At 33.8% G+C, this 26762-nt stretch overlaps 1 protein-coding gene across 2 annotated transcripts in view; it reads left to right on the top strand.

Annotated features, from left to right (window-relative positions):
• Window positions 1-1656: 1656 nt before the first annotated feature.
• The window catches only part of LOC127836663 (cell adhesion molecule DSCAM-like), a 190803-nt gene continuing 165697 nt past the window's right edge, over window positions 1657-26762 (top strand). The window contains exons 1-9 of one of the 2 annotated variants that reach the window (XM_052363351.1): window positions 1657-1907; window positions 3592-3873; window positions 4024-4323; window positions 4464-4781; window positions 4923-5219; window positions 6635-6742; window positions 7081-7126; window positions 7957-8009; window positions 8378-8686. In XM_052363351.1, the coding sequence (XP_052219311.1) occupies window positions 1706-1907; window positions 3592-3873; window positions 4024-4323; window positions 4464-4781; window positions 4923-5219; window positions 6635-6742; window positions 7081-7126; window positions 7957-8009; window positions 8378-8562 (1791 nt within the window). In that variant the 5' untranslated portion in view covers window positions 1657-1705 and the 3' untranslated portion in view covers window positions 8563-8686. Of the gene's footprint in view, window positions 1908-3591; window positions 3874-4023; window positions 4324-4463; window positions 4782-4922; window positions 5220-6634; window positions 6743-7080; window positions 7127-7956; window positions 8010-8377; window positions 8687-26762 lie in introns of those variants that run through there. The other variant, XM_052363350.1, reaches the window with a different exon arrangement.

Below are 26762 nucleotides of genomic sequence, written 5' to 3' on the forward strand. Positions count from 1 at the left end.
ATTTTAATGCAGGGGGACGTATGAGGACCCATGGCTCAAGATCGGTGTCTAGGTTCCTTCATCACCTCCTGAAACCTCTAATTTTAGAGAAATCTACAAATAATCAGCTGTTACTATATCGTAAACGTTAAGTATTCTTTTTAGAAAACCATGTAAATTTAATGGTAAAATGTCCGGAACCAATGCCCCTTTCTATCTCAAGTCAGTCATCCGTCTGCTCTCATAAAGCTCACTGAAACACATAAAACATAATATTAACATCAACACACAAACAGAGCATAACGTAATAAAACGATTTAAATCAAGTCTTCGCTCTACCCTGCTTGCCTGTCGAATGACTTAACCTACAAATCTGTGCATGAGGAAATCTTGATTTCCGCACCATTGGACATATATCACCTTCAAAAACCTGTATAACCAGTTTATTTATTCACACCACGATAATCAATACATGTAATTGTCGACAGGGTGCACGCTTCGGTTGATTTCCTTGGTTTATTGTGTTTTACTAGTTGAACGATAAACATGTTTAGATCTTTTGTTTTGATTGTTATTGGATTTATACACGTTGCAGGTAAATAACTTTTAAACAACTGCATAAAAAAAAAACCATAGTCTGTCTTAGTGACATTTACTCTTTCCATTTCAATTAGTTATTATGTTCATTTGTTATAATTAACTTAACCCGTATTGATTATAGTGACCTGTGTATCTGATTACCAATTCAATTATAACTTCAAGGTTTATTTTGTGTTTTCGTTCTACAGATTTACTAGAACCAATATTAATTTCAAATGCAACATTCGTAGATGCCAATGCTGCATTAAAGTTGACATGCACTCATTCAACAGCGAGTATGGTAAAGTGGTGGCTTAAGCCAGTTAGCGGTAATAATTTTGAAGAGGTCCTCATAACTTCTTCCGTTGGCATCACATGCTGGTTTATCCCTGACACTTTACCTGACGTGTTTGCTGACTGTGACTGTGCAGGATCCACGTTTAATTGCACCCTGAAATCAGTATCACGCAACAATGATGGGGACAAATGGAAGTGCGCTACTTTTAAACATCAGGAATTTTTCAGTCAGGAATTAACAATTGCCGTGGCAGGTAAATAATAATCTATATGTGCTAATGTATTTACCACTTTATTTCCTATAGTATTTTCTCCTGCAAAATAAATATGAACATCGCCTTGGGAAAATGGGGCTTAATGCTTGTGACTAAAGTGTTGTCCCAAATAAGCCTGTTCTATCTGCTTTAATGGTATTTTTCGGTTACAGGAAGAATCTTATTTGCGTTCATCAAAATATAAATAATGACGCATTTTGTATGTGCTCATTGAAAATATAACAACTGTTTTTGTTGACTAATTAATAACTGCGTGTTATAGCGACAGTAACTGCTGTAATATTTTAAAGAGGTTGGGTGTTTACAGTAAGGAAATAATCATTTATTTCCTATATCATTCTTTTTACAGTATAAATACAAATAAATAATTATGGATATTATATTTGCTCATTGAATAAGTGACACTGTTTTGTTTAGTTATTTATAATTATAAGTGTTTTGTTATGTTAGAGCCTGTGATCAATGTAACGTTGACGCCAGACCTACCAGCGATTTCTGTCTTACAAAATGTACCCATCAGCTTCATCAAATGTGAATCATCAGAGGGTCGTCCAACCCCCATCATTACTTGGTATATGGACAAAGATACACCTTCGGATTACAACGACGACGCAAACGTCACTGAACAAAGCATTAGTATTGTAGCAGGAGGCCGGACGACAAGCACTCTGACAATTACTCCTTTACAGGAACATCACGGGGCAAGCATATACTGCAAGGTCTCAAATGGGTACGGGTTGATCATATCAGACAGGAAATCCCGTATTGACGTGTTGGGTAAGTCTTCATAATTGAACGTTAGCTTAAAAAACGCAAAACTTCAATAGTCAATGCTTGTATAATTATTATGCTATTGATTTTCAATTATTATTATTTTGTCAAAACCATACGTACATTTATCGAGCAATTGAATTTAAACAAATGTATCGATATGTATGCCGTTTTAAAAGTATGTCATTTATTTTTAAATGTTGTTTTATATATTTCCATAGTTTATTTACCTTTCAATTTCGCCTCGTTAAAGTGTATCCATCTACGCCAACAGTCTTAAACAAGAATGTTATTGTTAAAAAAAATTATGTTATACAAAACAGTTATGTGATGCTAGAATGTACCTCTTCTGGGAATCAAACGCCGAACATATTATGGATTTTAACTCATGGCTCTGTCATAAAAATGGAGCTATTGGACTGACATTATGCAAACAGTAAACATATATACGCTAACCTTACTATCGAAAATGTAACAACATATTCTATTACAACTAGTTAACTTGCTAACATTCTATGTAAGTATACTTTAATGTTAATAAAAGAATAATGAATAAATAAATGAATACAAAATATGTCATATGTAAAAGTGTCTTAATACTTTAGATAACATATGGGTACTACGTAGTGAAGTTATTTCATAATTCGGTGATCACTTTTGAATGTATTAAACATTTTTACCATTCGTTTCGAGCATAACTGTTTCGATCAGATAATAAATGACATATGGCTATTGTCGTGCTGGTATTTATACATTTACTTTGTATAAGGTACATACAGAGTTTAAGCCGGAAATTTGTTTTTTCAAAACAAGAAAGGTGGATAATGCGTTACTATTTTGTGATAAAATCATTGCGTTGCAACTTTATATTGCCATTGTTTGAGCTTATCCTTTACGAATTTGTATTATTCAAGTGAGCATTGAATTGAATCAATTTACCACAACTAGTTTTCAGCATTATATATACTTTATTTTACCGATACAAACCGCGAACTAAATAATAGAACATTACAAGTGGTATTTTTTGGTGCGTTTAAAATAAATAATGACAATATTTATTTCTTATACATATATACGTTATGTTACTGTGTGTTGTATATTGTGTATAATAAACATTTAATGCTTATTGCATTTAACAGATACATTTAATATCAATTATGTAGGCCTAATGCAAACAAATCGTCAACATGCATACAATTATTGTGTTTATAGTGTTCAATAATACAGCTCACAAATCATGCTATGATCAGCATTATGCAACACTGTAAACATTAAAAATACAATATGACGGACTTGGAAAGAAATATTAAAATACATTGGTTTAAAAAATATGGATAAAATACTTTAGAAATGTATAACCTATGTCGAGATTTGTCTGAAAACCATTTGTTATTGTTTCCGATTTCATTGGAAATGCTAATGTGATAGTTGCACTTGACATGTTAAGTAAGTTTCATAAATAATTTCTTCATTTGTGTGCGATTGGTATGTATTTGCACGTTGTTTCGATTGAAATAGTACTTAATATTAAAATCGGCACATTTGGAGAGCAGATTCATTGATTTGTATTCGTTCAGTTTCAAGAAAATGCTTCCGCTAGAGATATTTCACTATGATTGCTGCATGTTTATCAATTGTGTTTCTCATATTATTATATTTCCTTATTCACTCGATGCATATTGCACTTCAGTTCCAGTTGTAATACGACCAATTGAGAATGCAACGGTGTTACAAAACAAGGCCTTGTCAGTCACGTGTCTCTACACTAAAGGAAACCCACCTAAGACGAGTGTCACATGGATACAAGTAAATACATCTCGTGTTGTCGGAGTTGAGCAAACGCTAACGATTCCAAATATGCAAATCACTGATGAAGGATATTATAAGTGCAGAGTAAACAACACAATGGAACCTACAGGTTGCTGTGCACAGACGGCATACGATGAAACAATGTTTTACGCTGATGTACAATGTAGGTGAATGGTTTAAAAAAAATAGTATGTGCGTATAGTTAAAACTTTAAAAAAGAAAATTAAAGGATTTACAAAGTGATTTGTATAAGTCAAATGTTGATTATTGTATTCAAAATTGCATATTCATAATACGTATTTATTGATTGTAGATCCTGCCAGTATACAGAGATTTTTCGTCGATGGATTTGAAAATGCAAGGAGTGTTACTATAAACCAAAGTCAGAGTGTGGTATTATCCTGCGAAACTTATAGTGACCCTGTGGCTCACATGTTTCTTATAAATAATACTCGAAATCAACGCGATATACTAGCTGAAACACACAATAACACAATATCTGCTTTTCTTGAAAATGCGCGATGCGAATTTGACAAGGGGATATACCAATGCCATTGGTACAATATTCACAACGCCGTCCAGCAGGCTCGAGAAATAGAGATCATCATCCGATGTAAGTTAATATAATGCAACATACGTATTTGTGTTATGAATATGAACGTTTGCGATAAGACATATATAATCTGATGTTGTATTTCTCTTTTTGCAATTAAATCAATGTCGTCTGATGAAACATCTTGTGTTTTTTTTAAGGTGCACCGCGAGCTTCTCCATTCATGCCTCCGGTACCTAAAGTTTGGACGAAAACTAACAGTAGTGTAATTCTTACGTATACTATTGTGGCTTACCCTCCTCCAAGAGCTTCATCGGCATTTATTTGGCGGAAGCAAGTAAATAATGAATGGTTTATTGTCAATGATAATACAAGAATTAATACTCAAATTTCCCAAGACAGACTGCAGACAAACCTTTCCATAGTGCAAGTACAGATAGACGATTTTGCAACCTATACGGTCAATGTGGACAACGACATTGGCTCCACAGAGCAGACATTTGTTATTCAAGCAAATGGTGATAACATGATGTATTTCGTAGTTCTTTTTTTGCTATAACTTCTGATATTAAATTGCCTTTATTTCGATCGCACGCATATTCACACACTAATTCATTAAGGATGGGCATTAAGATGCTTTTGAACATAACTATTTACAGAAGAGCCAGCATTTCCAGAACATTTCGGTATACCAGAAAATACGATAACAGACAGCTCTGTCATTGTTGAATGGACACCGGGATTTAACGGTGGGGATGATCAATGGTTCGTTATTGGATATAAACAATACACGGGTGAAAAATGGACTTACAAAACTATATTAGAACATATTGAACGAATATCGATTGAAGAATTGGTTGCTGGAACCTCTTATCAATTCAAAATGTATGCAGAAAATTCAATTGGAAAATCAGCGGATACAAATGTTTTAACAGTGACTACACGAGCCAAATCTGGTATGCATACTAGTTTTTATGTCCCCCACCACTATAGTGGGGGACATATTGTTGTTTTTTCAAATCTTATGTTAAGTTTGTACACTGTTTCGTAATATCAACATTAGGTTAGTGTGACGATCGGCATGTCGGCTTTATCTTACACGTTGTCTGCCGTGGCACATTCATGTTAATGTGATCGTAAAGGGAATGGATACAGGCTTAAGTCGTTTCGATTTTGTGATTTTGTGGACTCGACTGCTCGATGCATTGCGCTAATATTTTCTTGGCTTAAAAAAGTTATGTGTATGTAATGGCATTGTAATGTAGGCTTTAACCAGTTGTGGGAATGTTTGGTAATTGTAATGACCCAACTTTAAAGTCGGAGTATATAGATTTGCCCTTGTAAGTCCGTCCGTTCTGCCTTCTTTACATACGTCTGTCCGTTTGATTTTTTGTCGGGCCAGACTCAAAAAGTATACAAGTATTTCTGTTACATGGTTATACAACTTTGTCAATTTAAAAACCAGCATATGAAACAACAGATTAATACAAATATAATTTGAAGCTTGTGTCTTGTGCTGAAGATGTATTTCTTTTGGAGGGCTGAACGTTTACAAACATATTTACCAGTATGTTAACAACTATATAAATTCAAGTGTAAAATATAATAAAGAATTTGTGAAAATAAGTCCTTTTCAAAAGAGTGGCGGCTTTGCGTGTTTCCAAGCATGGTTTTGAAGGGCATCATTCACTTTAACAAAACTACTTATTTTAAATGTTATACTGTTTAACGTTTGCTGAAGTTGAATTTGTGCACTGGACGTAAACATACCATTGAATCCGACGTATTATCCTTATGCGAATTCTTTAAAACATGTCGACTTATTGTAGGCATTCGCTTGCACACAGCCGTATTATGAAACTCATTATGTTAATTGTAATTCAAACAGAAATATCATATAGTGTAACATTCTAATTTAAATAACACTGCTAATGTGTTAATGCTCATTGTTTCTTAGGTTTTGATCTATGAATATTGCTTTGCCCCTATCTACAGAATGATGTGCCACGTCACCATGTAACATTAACACTTGGTATATGTATAAGGACAGGAAGACGCCTGTCAATTTTGAATTCAACCGATCAAAAATAAACTATAATAAAGTATCAGAGATTTCATGTTTAAAACAACATTTAAAACGTTAAACAGTGTTGTAATATTGAACTCACATATTCAAATAGATATACACATTAATAAGTTATTGAACTTCAATTTCTGCGTTTGGAAGGAATGAAGTCATGAATAGTTCAATTCTCAATTGCAATTGCACACCACTCCCGACAATAGCAAATGCTGATAAAGAAATTAATTACTTACTTTTACTAAAACCGACCTCGAAAATGTACAGACACTTGATTATTCATTTAATTAGATCGTGGATCCTCTCCATCGATTGGGGCTGCAGTGGGAGGAGCTGTTGGTGGAACTGTCGTGATAGTCATAGTGTTTGGGATGTTTATATTATGGAAGAAATCTAAACGTATGTATGAACATTATTTTCTGTGAAATAGCATGATATTATGTGTATGAGAGGATATCGATTAATAACCTTAACTTAATAAGGTAATTAGACCAAGTTGAATTAGTCTACATTGGCCTCCTCACTTTATAGTATTTTAGAAGTTTATATATGTGAACAGGTACTTAAACGTTGCAGAGCAAAAAACCGTTTTCAGCCGAAATTAATTTGATTAATGTATTGTATTCAACCACTAGTTACTCTGCTAAGAGAAAATATGGCTGATTAAATCAGTTTTAAAAGTACAGCTATGCTCTCTCGTAGTGAGTTTTGCCTAAATAAGTGTTCGTACATTCCAGGTAATGAAGCCGGCGGTTCCCAGTACGATGACTTATTCAATGGACAGTATGTACAAATGAGTATTATTAACCATAATTTGTTTTCCCGTTGTAAAATCCTACAAATCCACCGTTTAATTATTGAAATGTCGGCACCTTGGAACTTTGTATTTTGCGATAACTTGTGTAAGTAAATCCTGTTAATCCGATCACGTTACACATCCCAGTACGACATAGATGTGAACAAACAGGTCATTACATCTATGGTTATAGAGGGTGTCGTTAAAACTTATAGGCAAATCGCAAGTGACTACAATTAACATGTTATGGTGGTCCAAACTAACAGTTGATATGCATGACAACGAACGTCTTCAGTATTTAATATGTGAGTGTTTTTGTATATTTTGTTAATTCAGACTAAGTACTAAATATTTTATTTTAAAACTTATGTGGGTTGTTATCCGGATGCATGAACTTGTTTGATCAATAATTTATTTGTTGTTTTATGTGCACGCAATTTATTCCATTATAAACCTTCAAATAGTGTTTCATGGTTTATATGATACAAAATTTAAGAAAAAACATATTTTATTTTAAACAACAACAACTTCATAAACCGAAAAATAACTCTAAAAACTGAACAAAATTGGCCTGTTTCGGTTTATATAAGTTTCACCTCATTTCGTTTTCCCATTTCTTTTTCAGTATGTATCATACTCATCTGGGTTCCATATGTACTATTCCCCTTAACTGTCTGTGATATGTATAAAACATTCTAAAAGTTGCCATCATATTAAATAATTACCTCCCCGCAACATATAGTGTATATTACTTTTATTCATAAATTGGATACATGACTGGAAAAACCAATTAGAAACGTGCTATTGTTTTCTCTAGAGTCAACGTCTCTGCTGTCAGTACCAGTTCCGAGTATGAAGCCTACAAAGTCGGTATGGCAGTAAATTATCGAATGCATGCATTTTATGTTAATTTGATATGTATGTTATGGTGAAATCGCCACGATGATTTAATGTTAAAAACATAACGTTAAGCTTAAAAAAGTTTAGGCAATATCGTTCAGAGCAAAATGTGAAGAAGTAGGAATAGTGAAACTTCTAAAGCATTATCATAACAAAATGTGGTATCATAATATATATTTCATGCAATATGCATATTTCGAATTAAAGACAGAAAAAGTTGCGACACGACACTTAACATAAAAAATGCACATATGCACAGTAAGTGCAACTCATTTAAGGGCTTCCACATCTTGAAAAGAACTTCAGAAAAAGAAAATAAATACGGCGTTTCATTTCAGAATCCAAGAACAGAAGCCAGTACGAAACACTTGCTGAAACTTCTTTTCATGAATATTCGGTCATAACACATGGCGGCACACAAGAGCATAATGCTTCGAACCGTGTGCCTGATGTTGCAGACAATGAATGTGCAAAGGAAGAAAACAGATATGTGAATTTAGTGTTATCGAAAACTGGAACTTAGTTACATATTGCTCATGGGGTGACATTATAATGAGACTTCTCACGAATTGATGCATATTTAATACGCTATGTAGTGTTATGTATCTATACGAAGTATGTATTTGCTGTGTATGAGCTGTTTGTAAATGGAATAAAAACCTCTGTAATGGACAACCACAAGTCCTTTTTATATTTCAACAATAGAGATTATTTTCGAATGACATGTCTTATATCTGGAGTATGACATCACAATTCGGCTTTTCTTACAAATACACTAAAATTTAATGAACACATTAATTACATGTAAACACACAAACGTATCACAGATTCTTATCATTATGTAAGATTTGTGATACGCCTGTATAGTTTGTTGAATGTTTTGTTTGAAAATCTGGTTAAAAAATAGAGTTTCAATCACTGTGAATATATTACTTCTTGTGCATCTAAATATAAAAATTATTTAGGCTAATTAAAAAAAATATGTTTGGGCTAATGTAACAAGTGGACAAGTAAATCTTATAAATTGATTTGAGGTTGAAACAGTTGCTTTCCATTGTTTAAAAAGTTGCTATAACAGGAGGACATATATTCATGAGAGGTTTTCTGTTTGTATCAATATTTTTATTTCAGGTATTATTTAATTAAAACGTTTGCTATTTCCTATTAGTTTTAGAACCTTAATTTAGGAGCAACTGTTATATTTCATACTGTTGAATTTTATCGTTTGAATAAATATAAGGTTAATGTCATAGTTTAAAGATATTGATGAAAGTAATAAAATAAAGATTATGTGTATTTAAGAACATGTTTTATTTATTACATGCGTCTGTTCCTATAAAACAAGCTCATATATCAACACCACTTCAGTACTGGCATCATTGGTTTACTTGTACGAAAGTAATGAGTGTGCATTGATATCGATTTAAATGCAAGAACTTAAACAAATACCTGCTCAATTGTTTTTGCAAAAGTATAGGCAATGCATTTTAAAGTGGACGTTTCTGAAACTTAATAGTAGTGCTGGGGGTAGATCTCTTGTGTGGAGTTATTTTGTTTCAACTAAATTTATATTAGTTCCCTTTGATTGTTTACGAAAGATTGATTCAAAAGTACCAGGGACAATTAGGAGCTCGCTTTAATTTTTAACTGCTCGTGTATGCTTAGTTACATATCTTTAAACTTAATGGTGGAACATATTAAACACCAGGGTTTCAACAAACCATTGTAAAACTGGTATATTGTAATTATAGGAAATTAACATCATTGATATTGTTAATACACAGTTAACATCCTTTTATGTAATACAATATTTTATTACAAATATCTACCAAAAACCACATTGTCTTAGAGAGAAATTTAAACACTATTCCCGACAAAAAATGTGTGAACAGAACATATTTAATGCGGTGAAAATCATACAAAATCAACAAGAACCCGAACTTGGGTAATTTTTTATTTCTATTTGTTTTTTTAGAGATAAATTTAGTTACAAAGTTTATATATGTAACTTTAAATGCCTTTGTTTTATCTGAGGGCACCTCATTATGCAACGATCGCTTGACTTTCCACGCTGAGAAGACATAAAGTTGAATTTGATTGTTCAGTGTTTTGAGACATTGCAAAACTGTCCGACTTGAAATTGTGTTTTATTGCCGGTGTCGCAGATTTGATTCCTATTAACTATCAACAGGTTTTTATTATAAATCATAACATCAACTTGAGTCCGTTTTGTATTCATGATAGATTTTGGGTAAACAACCAACATCGTTTAACATATGAACGCAATTAAGTACTCTATGAACACTCACATTCTGACGTTTTGCTTCTACGAATTAACAACCTTTTAAATGCTAACTAACTAGTATACATGTATACGATCAAAGTTATTTGTGAAAAAATTGTATGTTTGACTAAAGGGGATCACGAGTTTATACACTTTAAGTCTGAATCAGTTTTTTGTTGAAATCAGTATGTGATCAATTAGTTTTTCTGTGGAGAGAACAAGTCGTATTATTGCCGATATGTTAATTTATGTTGAACATATATTTGCTTATTGTAAACTGTTAGCTAACACATGGGGCTTTGAGAGGAAATGATAAAAATGACTCTGTAAGCATGTTAACAACCCGTTATATATCCGTGCAAGGCGTTGTGTGCTATGAACCAGATGCGTACTCGAATGATGTAGTATCATTTGAGCCGTGTCGTGCGAAATGGGTCTAAAGATATATCAGAGCAGCGTAGCTCCAGATATGGCACTGCATCTGTATATTGTGATGAGGAATTATAATGTCCGTGTATAAGCTCACTTACACTTGCGCGACTTTATAGCGGACAATTTAGCTCTGTGCCAGAGTGCGCGAATGCGCAGGTTTGTGTGGACCTACACTGTGCGCATACGGCATAACATCTGTTTTCGCTCATTTCTTGATATGCTTTATTCTTAAATTTACTCTTTGGACTCGATCAAATCAAATTGATTCATTAACATTTAAATGAACGAAAACACTTGAAAATAACTCGAAATTCATCGAATAAAATGAAAATATAGATATATATGAAACACGTTGGTAACAAATGCGCTCCATTGATGATTTCTAATTAACATAACGGTATATTATGCGTATTGTATTTTGCGGTAGTGTTATTTTATTAAAAATTGTTAGTTAGGGATTTTTTTTAATAGTGTGAACATATCTCTTTAAAACATAAATGGACATTGTGATCAAGAGCAGATACATGTAGACTTTCATTAGGTACATGTGGTTTCTTATCTGCTTATTTCCCCTTTCCCGGGATCACGCATTTGTCTGTTGTAATTTTAAATTTTAATTTACACACTATTCATATTAAGATGTTTTGGAATATCAAGGATTTTGTCAAAGTGTTTATGTAGCATTCTATTGGTATAAATGAATACAGAATATGATCTATGCTTTCAAAAAAAAATCACATACAAATAACGCAGCAATCCTCTCCGTGATTAATTTGTAGAACAATAAACGTGTGCACTTAAAAGTTTACTGGGCCAAGGACATCTTTTCAATTGATATAAGTTAATTAAAGAACACTGAACGGTAAGCTGTTCGTTTAAACACAAGAGTAAAGTTTTAAGTATTCGAATTACGCAGTTTGCACGGTTTGCAAAGCATGGTAATGACTGTTATCGACCAGCCGGCTCATTTAAACCACCCCATTGAATGTATACAACAATCCGGACCATATCAAGTATTGATTGTGTTCAACCGCCAAGGCAATTATTAAATCTCCTCCGCGTTTAGCACGCTAACTATTCAAAAGCATATAGGTGCGGAAATGTGCAAATATCATATCGATCGGTTGGTTTTTGTGATAGGAAGTTTTCATGTAGGGGTTGAAGTGTACTGGTGAATTGCTTGCCCTGCTCTTCGATGTATACATTAAGAGCTCAGTCAATATCACTTTTCACTTTGGCAACCAAGAGAAGACTAATAAAAGCTTAATTTCGATTCGATATATTGAATTTTCAAACACATATTGAAATGACTCATTTAGAAACGAAACTAAAGACGTTGAATGTAGAGGAATAAGGAAATCTTAGCTTTATTTGCAAACATACTGGACATGTGTTTAATAACACAAAATAACACTTTCAAGTTGCATCTTTATGTAATGATCAACATGTCTTTCATTTCAAGGTGTGTGGCTTTAAGTTACGACAATTCAAACTGGCTGAGTAAATTATTTGCTTTAAGGTCATTTACTGACGTACGATACAAATAAATTCACTGGCTACGAGTCTAAATTCAATTACTGGTTTACAAGGCTTACATGTCTGACTGGCTTACGACGCATAACTATCTCACTGGCTTACGAGGCATAGTTATCTCACTGGCTTACGAGGCTTAACTATCTCACTGGATTACGAGGCATAGCTATTTCACTAGCTTACGAGGCATAACTATCTCACTGGCTAACGAGGTATAACTATCATACTGGCCTACGATGCATAACTATTTCACTCGCAAACAAGGCATAACTATCTCACTAGTTTACGAAGCATATCTATCTCACTGGATTAAGAGGCATACCTATCTTACTGGCTTACGATGCATAACTTTCTCACTGGCTTACGAATCATAACTATCGAATTGGCTTACGACGCATAACTACCTCACTGACTTTCGTGGGATAACTATCTACTGGCTAATGAGGCATAACTATCTCACTGGCGTACGACGCATAACCATCTGACTGGCTTACGATGCGTAACTATCTCACTGGCTATCGAGGCATAACTATCTCACTGGCTATCGACGCATAACTATCTCACTGACTTACGAGGCATAGCTATCTCACTAGCTTACGACGCATAACTATCTCTCAGGCTTACGTGGCATAACTATCTCAGTGGCTTAGGACGCATAACTATCGCACTGGCGTACGAGGCATAAATATGTCACTTGACTACGAGGCATAACTATCTTACTAGCTTACGACGTATAACTATCGCACTGGCTTACGAGGCATAACTATCTCACTGGCTTACGAGGTATAACTATCTCACTGGCATACGACGCATAACTATCTCACTGGCTAACGAGACATAACTATCTCACTGGATTACGATGCATAGCTATCTAACTAGCTTACGAAGCATAACTATCTCACTGGCAAACGAGGCATAACTATCTCACTTGTTAACGAGGCATAGCTATCTCACTGGATAACGAGGCATACCTATCTTACTGGCTGGCGAGGCATTACTATCTAACTACCTTACGAGGTATAACTTTCTCACTGGCTTACAAATCATTACTATCAACTGGCTGACGACGCATAACTATCTCACTGGCCTACAACGCATAACTTTCTACTGGCTTACGAGGCATAACTATCTCACTGGCTTACGACGCATATCTATCTTAATGGCTTACGACGTATAACTATCTCACTAGCTTACGATGAGTAACTATCTCACTGGCTATCAACACATTACTATCTCACTGGCTATCGACGCATAACTATCTCACTGACTTACGAGGCATAACTTTCTCACAAGCTTACGACACATAACTATCTCTAAGGCTTACGTGGCAAAACTATCTCAGTAGCTTAGGACGCATAACTATCGCATTGGCTTACGAGGCATAACTATCTCACTGGATTACGAGGCATAACTATCTCACTGGCTTACGACGCATAACTATCTCACAGGCTAACGACGCATAACTATCTCACTGGCTTACAAAGTATAACTATCACACTGGCTGACGAAGCATAACTGTATCACTTGCTTACGAGGCATACTTATCTCACATGCTTACTAGCTCTCACAATGGCTAACGTGTCATACCTCTCTTACCGGCTAAGGAGTCATACCTCTCTCACTAGCTTACGAGTCATACCCCTCAGACTGGCTTACGAGTCATACCCCTCACAGTGGCTAAAAAGGAATAACTATCTCACTGGCTTACGAGTCAAAACCCTAACACTGGCTAAAAAGGCATAACAATCTCAGTTGCTTACGAGTGAGGTGTATCTAAAGCAGTGGTTTACCAGTCGTTCCTCAATAACAGGCTTACGAGTGTTAATGCCCCTTCCTGGAGTATGAGTCGTAATTCACTCTCTAGCGTATTAGTCAATCTCAATAAAAGGTTAACACTAGTATTTCACTTCCTGGCGTAGGAGTCGTTATTTACTCAAATATACGTCTTTCATCACTCATAAGCTTTCGAGTTGTAACTTACTCACTGAAGTGCTAATTAAAACTCTCTCACAAGCTTTCTAGTAGTAACTCACGCACACAATTGCGAGTTGTGACTATGTCACATGATGAGTCGTTACGTAGGCACAAACTTATGTATGATCGTCCCCGGGTCAGATCTTTAAAAGAATATGCATGATAGGCACATATCTAAACGAACAGCATCTGCATTATTAAAGGGAAGACATACAGTTATCAATGGTATGTTAAGTGTTTTAATTTTTAATAGAAATTGTACACATACACAAAGTAAACACAAAAGAGCTTATACATGATCAATATCTTTCGGGTCTTTTAAAATTGAATTGCTGAAGTTATAACTCAATTTAAAACTCAACACTTGCATTCGATTTTGTAAAGAGTTCTCAAAATGACTTGTCAAATTATATAACTGCTGATATATGAAAACATTAAACATACCAAAATCATCAATATATGGATATTTTTATTTTCATACCATTGTCGGACTCTATTGATTGAAACAAATGATCGTTTCTGTGCTGTGTTAGAGTTTTTAAATTTAACTTTAATGATATTACTAAGATTAAACTCGATATTTTGACCGGTAAACTAAACTGTTAACGTGTATAGCTTTGAGTGTTTCGGCGTGTTTAGTTTCGTGTTTATTAAAATGTGTTTGAAATGTGGGTGGATAATTTTGACAATTTTTACAAATGCATATCATATTGGTAAGAACTGTTCACAAACAAATATTAACATAAACCTAAATGATACAATTCATCGCATCTAACATGTAAACGTGTTTTAATATCATAATATCAAAAGCATGGTATATAATGTTGTGATACGAATATATATCTCGTATTTCACAGTAATACATATGTAGTGGGGATGCACACGAACTATTACAAAACATAGTGTATGTAAATACTACTTTAAATATCATGGTAGTATATTCTTACTGGTACATATCATAAAACACTGTGCGTAATAATGAATTAACATGTGGTTTTTCCGACAAATATAAGCTTAATAGATATGTCATCGCTAATATCGATTTACATGTTTATCTTTAATGTAAGAACATACCTATATTTACCTTTAACTGTTCTCGTTTGCCAGGCGCTCAGAATCCAGTCTCGACACCCAATGCAACATCGGTAAAAGTAAACGAAGCCTTGCAATTTACATGCACACATCCGACTGCAACAGTTGTAAGATGGTGGCGTCAACCAGCAGAGAAAAGTTCCTTATCACTTATCCTTGCAATGAACAACGTGTGTGAGTTTGTACCTACGCCCATACCAGATGTATTTTTTACCTGTGCGTGCATCGGAACGACGTTTATGTGCACATTGAGACCCCTCAACACAAGTAATCATGGGGACAAGTGGAAGTGTTCGGTTGCTATCAATTTAATAGCTACATAAAATAATGAAATAACACTAAATATAACAGGTAAACATAATGCTCATTCATGTTTTGTTATCTGTTTTACAAACTCTTAAATATGGCAATGTTGGTTTTAAATGAAAATTCATGTTATTGTGAATATGTATGTGAATATATATATATATATTCGAACTGAAGATGCTTCTTTCGCAACGTGTTTCCCGTAGTATATGCAAACAAGACCCCAGATGTACCTACAATATCCGTCTTACCGAACGTAAAAATCTACTTCATCCGTTGTGTATCATCATTGGGATGTCCAGCATCCATCGTCGATTGGTACTAGGATAACAAAACTCCTTCTGACAGTGATGCTCTAGACATTCCTGGGTATAGCCTCAGTTAACCAGTGGCTGATGTGACGACTAGCAGTTTACAAAAGACGCCTACCAGTAACCATAATGATGCAAGGATATACTGTAATGTATCGAACGGATATGGGCAGATCATGTCCAGAGCGACTCTGAAAATCAATGTTTTGAGTATGTGTTTAATTCATTTTGCTGATAATATTTTATAAATATATTGCTGCCTCAAGTGTACCTACTCCCTTCCATGAACCTTGCTTTCGATTAGTAAATTTTACATTAAACGCCGCATATGTTTATAAACACGGATTTCAGTAAGCTTATCCAAATAATCAGTTTGCAAATAATATTAATACATTGAATGGCAGATGTGCTGTTAAAATTTGATAATCGATTTGTTGAATAAAATAATAATGAAAGATGTGCATGTATAACACACCATACAGTTGTCAGAAAATTCGATTAAAATAGTCGGACATTGAAAGAACGTTTTCATTTATTGGAATAACACGATGTTCATACCATTACTTAATGCGTGTATGTATTTGTGCTATAGTTTATCCAACAAAGCCGACAATAATGCACAACTCGGTATTGGTACCATCAAGTGATTCTGCAATACAAAACAGTACTATAACGCTAGAATGTAAATCGTCTGGCAAACCGATACCAAACATTTCGTGGACTTTATTTAACGGTTCCATAATAAGCAGCTCGGTAATTCCATTAACAGTTACAACAAATAACAACCAAGAACAAATATTGTGCAGAGCAATCAGTCTTATGGAACCTGCGAATGCATCCCCGCAAATAGTTGAAAATACAACAGCGTTAACTCTGAATATTTTATGTATTTCAGACAAAATGTACATTTTACGGTCATACGAAACTAATACATTTATTACCTTATCGCATCGTCATTAAATAAACCTAACCAATCCATTAAGCATTATTCTTTTATCAGCTTGTAACGAATCTTCGTTGCAACGTAAAAAGAATGTAATCACTCTCAATGTTTTCCTCTAAAGTATCGTTTTGGTAACAGTTCATAACAAAACAGTGTTTATTTTCTCTGTGTTCGAAGCGAATTACCCGGATATAAATGGTTATTTTACTCATTATCAAACGCAAAAGCGAATCTACATAAATAATAAAAACAGTCATATAACATATTATCATTGCTTTAAAATATGATTCTTTTGGAAGTGAAAACAAAAATAATCAAATTGAATTTAAATGTTACGTTGGAGTTAATAAAGTCATGTATTATAAAAGCATGCAGTCAGAGATTATTATGCAAACAGTTATTCAACAATCCATGTGACTTGCTTGTGTGCGATAAAAACGACTTTGTTTAATACAGATCCTCCGACTTCTCCGTCCTGTCAAATCGGGTCATTTCTGGCACAATCAAACATCATACGGGCTGTCGTCAACGAAACCTTTACCATGACGTGTACCAGCAAAAGCAATCCTCCTCCTTCACGGTACACGTGGACGCTACCTTATGATGTAAAGCAGAATGGAGCACAGCTAATAATTCAACGTATGCAGCCAAACAATAATTTTAGATAAACGATTGAAGTTGTCAATGAAATGAATGCAACTCTTGCACGGGATGTTGTTTACGGAAATATCACTGACTCCTACACATTTGAACTTTTATGTAAGTAAGGTTTATGTACAAAATGAAATGGCTAAATGCAATACTACAACGGCCATTATTCTCTTCCGTACTTAATCATTAAGATGGAATAAAACATTAATGAGCGTTTTTTTTAAATATTATAGATTCGGTGACAAATCTTACTATCCATCATCGTGGTCACACCGATCAACACATAGGAAGTCAAACTATTAGCGTTATAAAGGGTCACGAGGTCAGTTTTGCTTGCAACACTTTTTCGAATCCGGCTGCGCGTTATGCATGGAAATTGAGCGGTCATATAGTTGCAAACAGTTCGTACTGATAAACCACATTCGTCGACAACACTATTATTGGATGTTTTGCAACAAATACCCTCGATCCGACTGGGAAAGTAGCTATGGACACATTTAGTTCTTCGAATGTTTCCATTCATGTTTTGTGTGAGAAGCTTGTTTTCCTTTATGCATAGATTACACGTTGTAGTTTATATTCACACAGCAATGCGGAATATTGCTTGGATTTTAACATTTTGTAAATTTAAAACGCCAAACAGAAATGTATGATCCTGAGACGCCAAAGTTAACGTTTCAAACGTGTGCAACATATTCCCAAACATCATTTTAAGGTGATACGTGGTCATTCCGTCTCGGGCAGATGCACTTATAAGAGTGAACCGGCGGCCAAGTTTTACTGGATACCTATATATAAAGGAAATATTGATGGCTTCTTAATCACCAACGTCAGTAGATACCACATTGGCAATTACACGTTCATGGCCAATAATGAAATGAACACAACATTCGGTGGGATTATCAATGGAACAAATCAGTCCAGTTTTTATCTAGACGTCTTAAGTAGCCTGTTATTTTGTTTAAAGTTTTGTATTGAATGCATTTCTTAAGTTTTTGTAAGCATTCTCTGTTTCGTTTTTATTGCAAAACGTACTTGATATAAACCAAATCCTGTTTTTCAGAACCAGTTGATGCTCTATCAATTGGCAATTTTACGGTTTTATTGAAAACAACGTTATCAGTCACTTGCCCCTACACGCCTGGAAACCCAGCGGAGACGAGATTCACGTGGTACCACACCAATACCTCAGCAATTGGATCTCTTCAAAGCCTGTCTTCGTCTAATGTGCAGCTATTAGGTGAAGGCTTCTACAAATGCAGAGTTAACAACACAGTGGAGCTTACTGGATGTACCACTCAGGAGGCATATGACGAAACAACATTTTACGTGGATGTGCAATCTTAGTAAAAACTGAAAATGTACTACATAAGATAATCACATAGTCTTAAGTGCGAAATGCAATTTTACTCACATGTGTTGATTATGTATTTGTTTTTATTATAGATCCTGCTAAGATACGTAGTTTTTATGCCGACGGGTCTAATTTTGCGTCTAGTGTAACTTTCGACGAAAGCCAGACTGTGACGCTACTCTGTGAAGCTGACAGCGACCCATTAGCAAAACTAAAAATCGTTAAAATTACAAAAAGTGATGAGCGCTTATTGGTGGTCCAAGTGCACAATAACACAATATCCGCTCGTGTGGTGAATGCGCGATGTTAATTTGATATGGGAGTCTATCAATGTAAAGGAAAGAACATCCATAATGCAGTTCAACAGGTTCGAGAAATAGAGGTTCACCAAGACCTTCACCATTTGCGCCTTGCGCCACCGATTTTTTTGTTTACTATCGTGGCCTATCCTCCCCCAAATGATGCTTCAGCATATGTTTGGCGTAAGCAGGTAGATGGCGTATAGGTAACACTGCACACTATCAGCATGTTTCAAATTCGTGTATCAAACGACAGGCTGCAGACAAACCTTTCCATTTCGCAACTACAAATTGACGTTTTTACAAACTATTCGGTCAATGTGAACAATCACGTAGGATCTACAGAGCAAACATTTGTCATTCGATCAAATGGTATGCTGATTCAACGCTTGCTAAGGTTCATGGCATTTTAAATTGTATTGATACTATGGTCCAATGATATATGGAATAGACAATCAAGCAATACTAGTGTTCTGCAATTTAAAAAAAAATATTAACGTTATTAGAATACATCTTTATTATAATATTGACAAACAGTGCACGGTGAGGATTTATGACACATACGCATAATAATTGCATTGTATTTTACAGAACAGCCCTCTGTGCCGCAACATCTTATTGTCGTCGACGCCATGGTGACTGAAAGTTCCGTCACAGTTCAATGGACACCTGGATTTAATGGGGTTGAAGGCAAATGGTTTGTGATCGGTTACAAAAAGGCAGCAGACGAATCCTGGACTTACATTAACGTATCGTTAACAGTAAGTCAATTGAGTATTGGTGAATTAGTTGCTGGCACAACGTATGACGTAAAAATGTATGCAGAGAATATAATTGGAAAATCGGATGAGACTACTGTATTAAGTGTCAAAACAAAGTCTGTTATGTCGGGTATGTATTAACGTTTTGCATTTGATAGTTAGCTCTATTTAAAATATTATTAAGTTACATACTTTAAATTGTTGCGATAAACACCCAGACGGCATTCATGCGCATTTGCACATTCAGTATACTGTATTAGTAGGCTTCATACTCAGTATTTGTGTTGACAGTAGAGACATCGCATTCGAAGCAAGAAATATAATGATTGTTAGTTCGAATAAGAATAACATATATTTAAACCAATTTTACAGTGTACAATTTCATTAGGTGAAAGCACATATATAACAACATAATATTTATTTTAACAGAAACAAATTTTGACATCAATTGTCAAATGAATAGAAAATACTAACTGCCACTACCAACACGTTTAATTGAGGATGGAAACAAAAGTTTACTTAATATATTACACTATGATAGATTAGACAAATAAAACTAAAAATATTGTTTACGAATGAGTTAAAAGAAATAAATTATATCACTGTATGTAATATTTAGATATTTAACAAGAACATTCTCTCACTTTTAAGGTAAAACCTTGGATTAAAACAATCACGTGGATCCGCTATGTTAATGGTTATTTGGACATTCCCGAGTCCGCAATTAATTTCCACGAACATCACTTAAAAAATCATCTTCATGTGTAGGCCAACATTTATAATTGTATTTTTTAAACGAGAAACTGTATAGAGCAAGATAAATCAGGGGAGATGTTTAAATATAAACTCGCTTTGCTTATGCATTTTAAGAACAACGATCTTCTCCATCCGTCGGGGCTGCAGTTGGAGGTGCTGTAGGCGTAACGCTCCTTGCAGTCATCTTGGTGATGCTCTGGAAATATAGAAAAGCGTTTAAACGTATGTATGTACTGGAATTACTGTTGATGTTATGGTATAAATTAATAGCATTGTAACATTTATATATTTGTTGAACAGTTAGTAACTTGGCTCAATAAGGTTTTAAATACTTAGTGAAAACTTCATTTGACATCCCCCGCAATATTTGATTTGATTATCCTAAGTACTGGTACCATGTGTGACAATTATGTGAAAATAAGTTAAAGTTTAACCAAGATATGGAGCGGGATTCAACGTTAGGCCAACATTTTAAACATTAGTTTTACGGCAGTCACTATCCCATTTTTAGAAAATTGTAAATGCAAATAAAAGGAACAATTATGAATTGTATTAAATTTCAAAGGCGACTTGCTATATATTACAAAGAACATCTACTAGTGATGACTTTCCAAAGTAATTTGATTTATTTCAATTAAATTTATTCAAATATATTGAAGTAAAGTCATTTTTTATTTAACCTAGCTCTATTTTATGGGAAGCTTTTTAGTTTTGACTGCTAAAACGATATTATTTTTAAAAAAGTAAAAAGGCCATCTTAACAAATTGTATGTTTGTTTGTGGTACTGTGTTAACAATTGATTGTATTATAATGATTGTTGATCTCCCAAAACAATGTTTAGCTAAAAAACTCGTTGTTTCAAATTAAAAAATGGTTGGTTTTAACCTGAATTGTTAAGTAGTTTTAATAGAAATTAATCGCGGAATCGGGAAAGCCCCAATACACATAAAATTAGCAGATCCGTTTGATATTTTGAATGTAAAGCTTTTTACTTTTTAGTGTAAGACGTTTATTTCTTTAAATGTACCATTGTTGAAATTTTAAATACCGTGTAACTCATTTATGTTAACGCATGTATCAAACCAATTGTTTATGTTTGTGTCTCAGCTCTTATTGTGTAATTGTTTTAATATACATTTTGTGTGACATGTGCAGGTAAACCTGGCGAAGGTGCTCATTACGATGACCTGTTCAATTAACAGTATGTTACCATGTTTATTTTTTTGGATGAACATTCTATTTTGCAATATTTGTTTCCAACTCATTGATATTGTACGTTAACATTATTAAGTTGTTTATTAGTCTGCGTGATGAATGCAACACTATAATTCAGGACATTGCAACACTATAAATCAGGACATTTCTTGCTTCAGAGCCAATGTTCTTGCTGCCAATACCAGTTCCGAATATGAAACCTACAAAGTCGGTAAGATATTAGGGATAATGTGTTCTTTGGTTGATGTGTGGACAAATATATGGATCATAACTCATGTCGTAGAACAGCGTTATCGCGCGTTTTTTTAATATAAAAATTACCTAATTAATTAATTACAATGGCATCTAATGCCACCTGAGTTGTTATCGCCATACAGTGCTAGTTTTCAACAGTTATTAAATTTGAATAGTCAATTAGTACTAAATTAATTTGGTTATTCTTTACCCGCTTACTTAGACACATATTGGCCACTTGATACTATATTCTGGTGAAAACAAGATTTAAGTATCACTGAAAGGATATTGTAAGTTTATTGTGCAATGAATTTTATGATACACTGGAGACTCTGACTCTGTCAGCATCGACATTTTTATTTATGCCTCGAAGATTGAAAATTCAGGCCGCATGAAATACTTATTTCACTATATGAACGCGCATTACATAAAATGATGAAAAGTGTGAACAAATATTTTCAGTTTTAGAGTGCTAGGTATAATAAAATACTAAAACAGTTTATTTATGCCATTTAATTTAAACAGTTGTGTAACTTTAAATGTCCAAATTATCGTGTTTATTTAATGTAAGATACTAGTTTTTAATGCCTAAAACAAGATAAAAGATGCAACACAAGATCAATAATAAAAAATGCGCATTTTTATAGTGAATGTCAATCATGTTGGGTTTCCAACCACATAAAGGCGACCAAAACACTTCGATGAAATGAATACAACCCATTATTTATTTCAGAATCACAGCACACAAACCAGTACGAGACATTGGCTGAAACTTCTTTTCAAGAATATTCGGTGTTATCACCTGGCGGCAAACACGTTAATAGTGTAACGAACCGTGTAACTCAAGTTACTGAAACTGATCGTGCTATCGTGAACCAGAAAAAACGCCTATGTTTGTTTGTCATTTTCAGAAATATAAATATCGTTTCATTTTGTAATTGGAGTGATTACATCAATTTATTTTTATAGCGCACATTAAAGTAATAACACATTGAACGTTGTTTGATTAGAATTTTTAATGATAGTTAATTGTAAGTATGTGTTGAATGTGTATTGTATTAATACAAGCAATATTGGAATTTAGATTGTTTAATATTTTTTTTATTAATATTGAAACATATAGAGATAAATTTAATTGACCATAATAAATAAAGCATACATGTATTTAATTTACGATACGAATGCAGCTTTTAAATTCAACTAATCAACGCTTGTTATTATCCAACCGTTTTTGTTGATGAAATAACTACTTTATTCTTATAAAAATGTACATAAACATATCTAATAGTTATAAAATAATAAGTTAACGATTTTAAGAGGAATATTAAACGAAACGAGTGAATATAACAGTAACAGATAATACACCATTTTATTGCATATCGTAAACATATGCATGACGAATATCTGTTAAATAATAAAAGCGTTCACCAATTAAAGGGATACAACTCAAATATATTTGTACACTAATGTTATTGATATCGTAATGCTATTATTTTACTTAAACTTTATGAATATACACGAACGACATGTATTTCATGATTAACAGTATTTCACAGATATTACTTAATCTATGGTGGTTATTTGAATTAATTAAAAACCTTTTGAATCATATCTTAAACGTAAGATCGTTCGTAGCAGATTATTAATGTTCATGTGTTTGTTACCAGTGTTATTTTGAGAAACTGTTATGTTTTTTTTAGTATGTGCATGTTTTGCATATAAAACATTTGTTTTATCGATCATGGAAATTGTTTTTTTACGAGGGAGTTTTCCGCTAATTGAAATAAGCAGTTTCTATCCATTCACTACAGACACAAAAAGTAAAACAAAATCAAACATTCAACGTGCAGCTAGTGTTTTAAAACTATTCAAGCACCAGTGACAATTTGACGACGAAAACATAATTATTAACATTGTAAAATAAAAATACAATTCAAAATGTATTGTGTTCATTTAATGTGCAGTATTCGTTTTGCTTGTTTTTTTTTTATGTAACTGTTGAAAAATGATTTTAGGACTGAGTGTTCAATCATCTTTTTAACTCTTTGTCTTTATGAACATGTAAGTATGGTAACACTACCAAGACAACAACACCATTATCATTTTGTCGGTACATATATATATATATATATATATATGTGTGTGTGTGTGTGTGTGTGTGTGTGTGTGTGTGTGTGTGTGTGTGTGTGTGTGTGTGTGTGTGTGTGTGTGTGTGTGTGTGTGTGTGTGTGTGTGTGTGTGTGTGTGTAAAAGTGTAACGTGAATCCGGATTAAGATATCAATATATTGAAAAAGTAAACAAACGTTGCATGGGTATAAGAAAAAATGTATTTAATTATGCCGACCGGTTTCGCACAGCTCATCAGGGCATATAAAAATATACACAATAACGTCAAATTGTCAAAGTAACAACGTCAAATTACGTTACTTATATTATGACGTCATACATAAAATTATTACAAATTTAACAGTGGCTTAAATAAATACAAACAAAATGTTCTTTTCATAACCTAGCTGACTTTTTTTAGTCAGGAAGTCAAGTGTGTTGTTTTTTCATGAAAGTAAGCCCTTTTGTTGGGTCAAATGACATTAGAAATGCTGCTTCTACATGGATTTTACCTAAAATGTGCCTAATGAAAAAAAAGTTTGTTCGAATCCGGTTCAAAACCAGCTTTGATGCTCAAATATTGCCATTGATGATTTTGTTCACTTATTAAGTCATATGTTACATCAGCTTTGCCTATAAGAATCGAAAGTGATGCCTTGTATGGAGTCTAAGTGCTGCATGTATGAGATAACCAAGTTTGGCTTTTCACCTTAATTCTTGACGCGAAACGCTGTTACGCATGGCGCTTTCAACGGCAACTTTTATTAATAAATATGTGTGTCATTGTAACGGAACTTTGTGATCTTTCTCAAAACAGATAACACCTGTGGGAAAAGTGCCTTTAATTCAAATTTGAAGGGATTGGGTTCTCTTAAAGGTCACATAACCCCAACCAGAACTCCTGTTTTTAGGGTTACATGCAGTCAGTTTGATACTTAGCACACGTTGTTGAGTGCATGCTGCCTAGGATTTGTAAAATACATTGCAAATGGTTTGTTTTGGTATCAACTTGAAGGTATATTTGTAAGCAATAAGAAAATAAGCCATTGTCGTGCTCTACTTTTTGTGTCGATGGTTCCGGGCTTTGAAAGTAGGTCATACTATTTGAGCCCAAAATGGTTGTATGCACAGCTGTCAAAACCGGTTTGACTATTCTAAGGTAAATATTTTGAGTTAGCACACATATAATTTAATGACATGCATTTTTTCAAAAGATTATGCTTTTATCTTTCCAATGATGTATGATGATATAGTGAGTATGCGCTTGATCATGGTAAAAATTGATATTGAACTTTAACTATTTTATATGTAATATAGAAGGAAATTAATTGCGCATGCGTAACCTACAGAACTCCGAGGTTTTTCACAGCCGCCATTTTGACAGAGAGACCTTAACAAAGCGATCAAGTCAAATTAAGATTACAAATTAACCAAGTGTTGCCAACAAAGAAGTATTATTTGCAAATGTTTGTTGAATTTTAGACATCTTATTGTTTTATTTGTTTTCGACTATGCTTTGTATTTACTAATAAAAACGGTGCAAACGGTGGGTAGTTTCACCAAATCATGCGTAACATTGTTTACACTTTCATAATCCGATAAACATATGTTGTGGCTTTTTTCAAAAGACTTGGTCAAATACAGATCTATACTATTCATGTTGGTATTCTTAGAAACGTTACATTTCAATGCATTGAGTCGTGAAAACTTAATGTACATTATTTGCAAAATCATTATTTTATAATCGCTCAAAGATTATAGAATTTAAGTCATTTTTTTTATTTCGTAATCACTATCAGTGTTATCAACGTTTGTCGTGGCTCTTTTTGAAAGGCTCAGTCAATACTAGCCCTATATTATTCATGTTGGTATCTTTTCAAACGTTATATTTCAATCTATTGTGTGGTGCAAATTTAATTTGCATTTTTTTTTACAAATTTTTAATTTGTATTAGCTCAAAAATAATACAATTTTTGTCATTTTTATAATTTTGTAACCACTATCATTTTGATCAACATATGTCGCAGCTTTTTTCGAAAGGATCAGTCAATACTAGCCCTACATTAATCATGTTGTTAATTTTTCCTGTGTATAATTGTGTACGGTTCAATTAGCAAATTTCCAAACTTATGTTTTTAATTAATATTTTTTTTATATATTTTCAGTGCGCTGAAAAGAAGCAAAAGAGGGTCTCTTGCTCTTTAGACGAAAAGTTTGAACCCGCAAAGGAAAATGTCATGACGCCAGCGAAACTTGGGCGTACAAACCCAGGTCATTTCCACATTAAGAACTGTTAATGGTTGAAAATCACTGAGGACTTTAAATAGTACTGACATACATGGGTGATCACAGCTATGCCAAAATACCAAAGCATGTCACTTTTTTGTCAGTCTGATTGACTGACAAGAAATTCAGTTGCTAATGTATGAGTTGTTAAAGAAAATAGAACAAAGTCTTCATGTAAAGATGC

This window comes from Dreissena polymorpha, chromosome 6 (assembly GCF_020536995.1).
Source record: "Dreissena polymorpha isolate Duluth1 chromosome 6, UMN_Dpol_1.0, whole genome shotgun sequence".
Classification (NCBI taxonomy): domain Eukaryota; kingdom Metazoa; phylum Mollusca; class Bivalvia; order Myida; family Dreissenidae; genus Dreissena; species Dreissena polymorpha.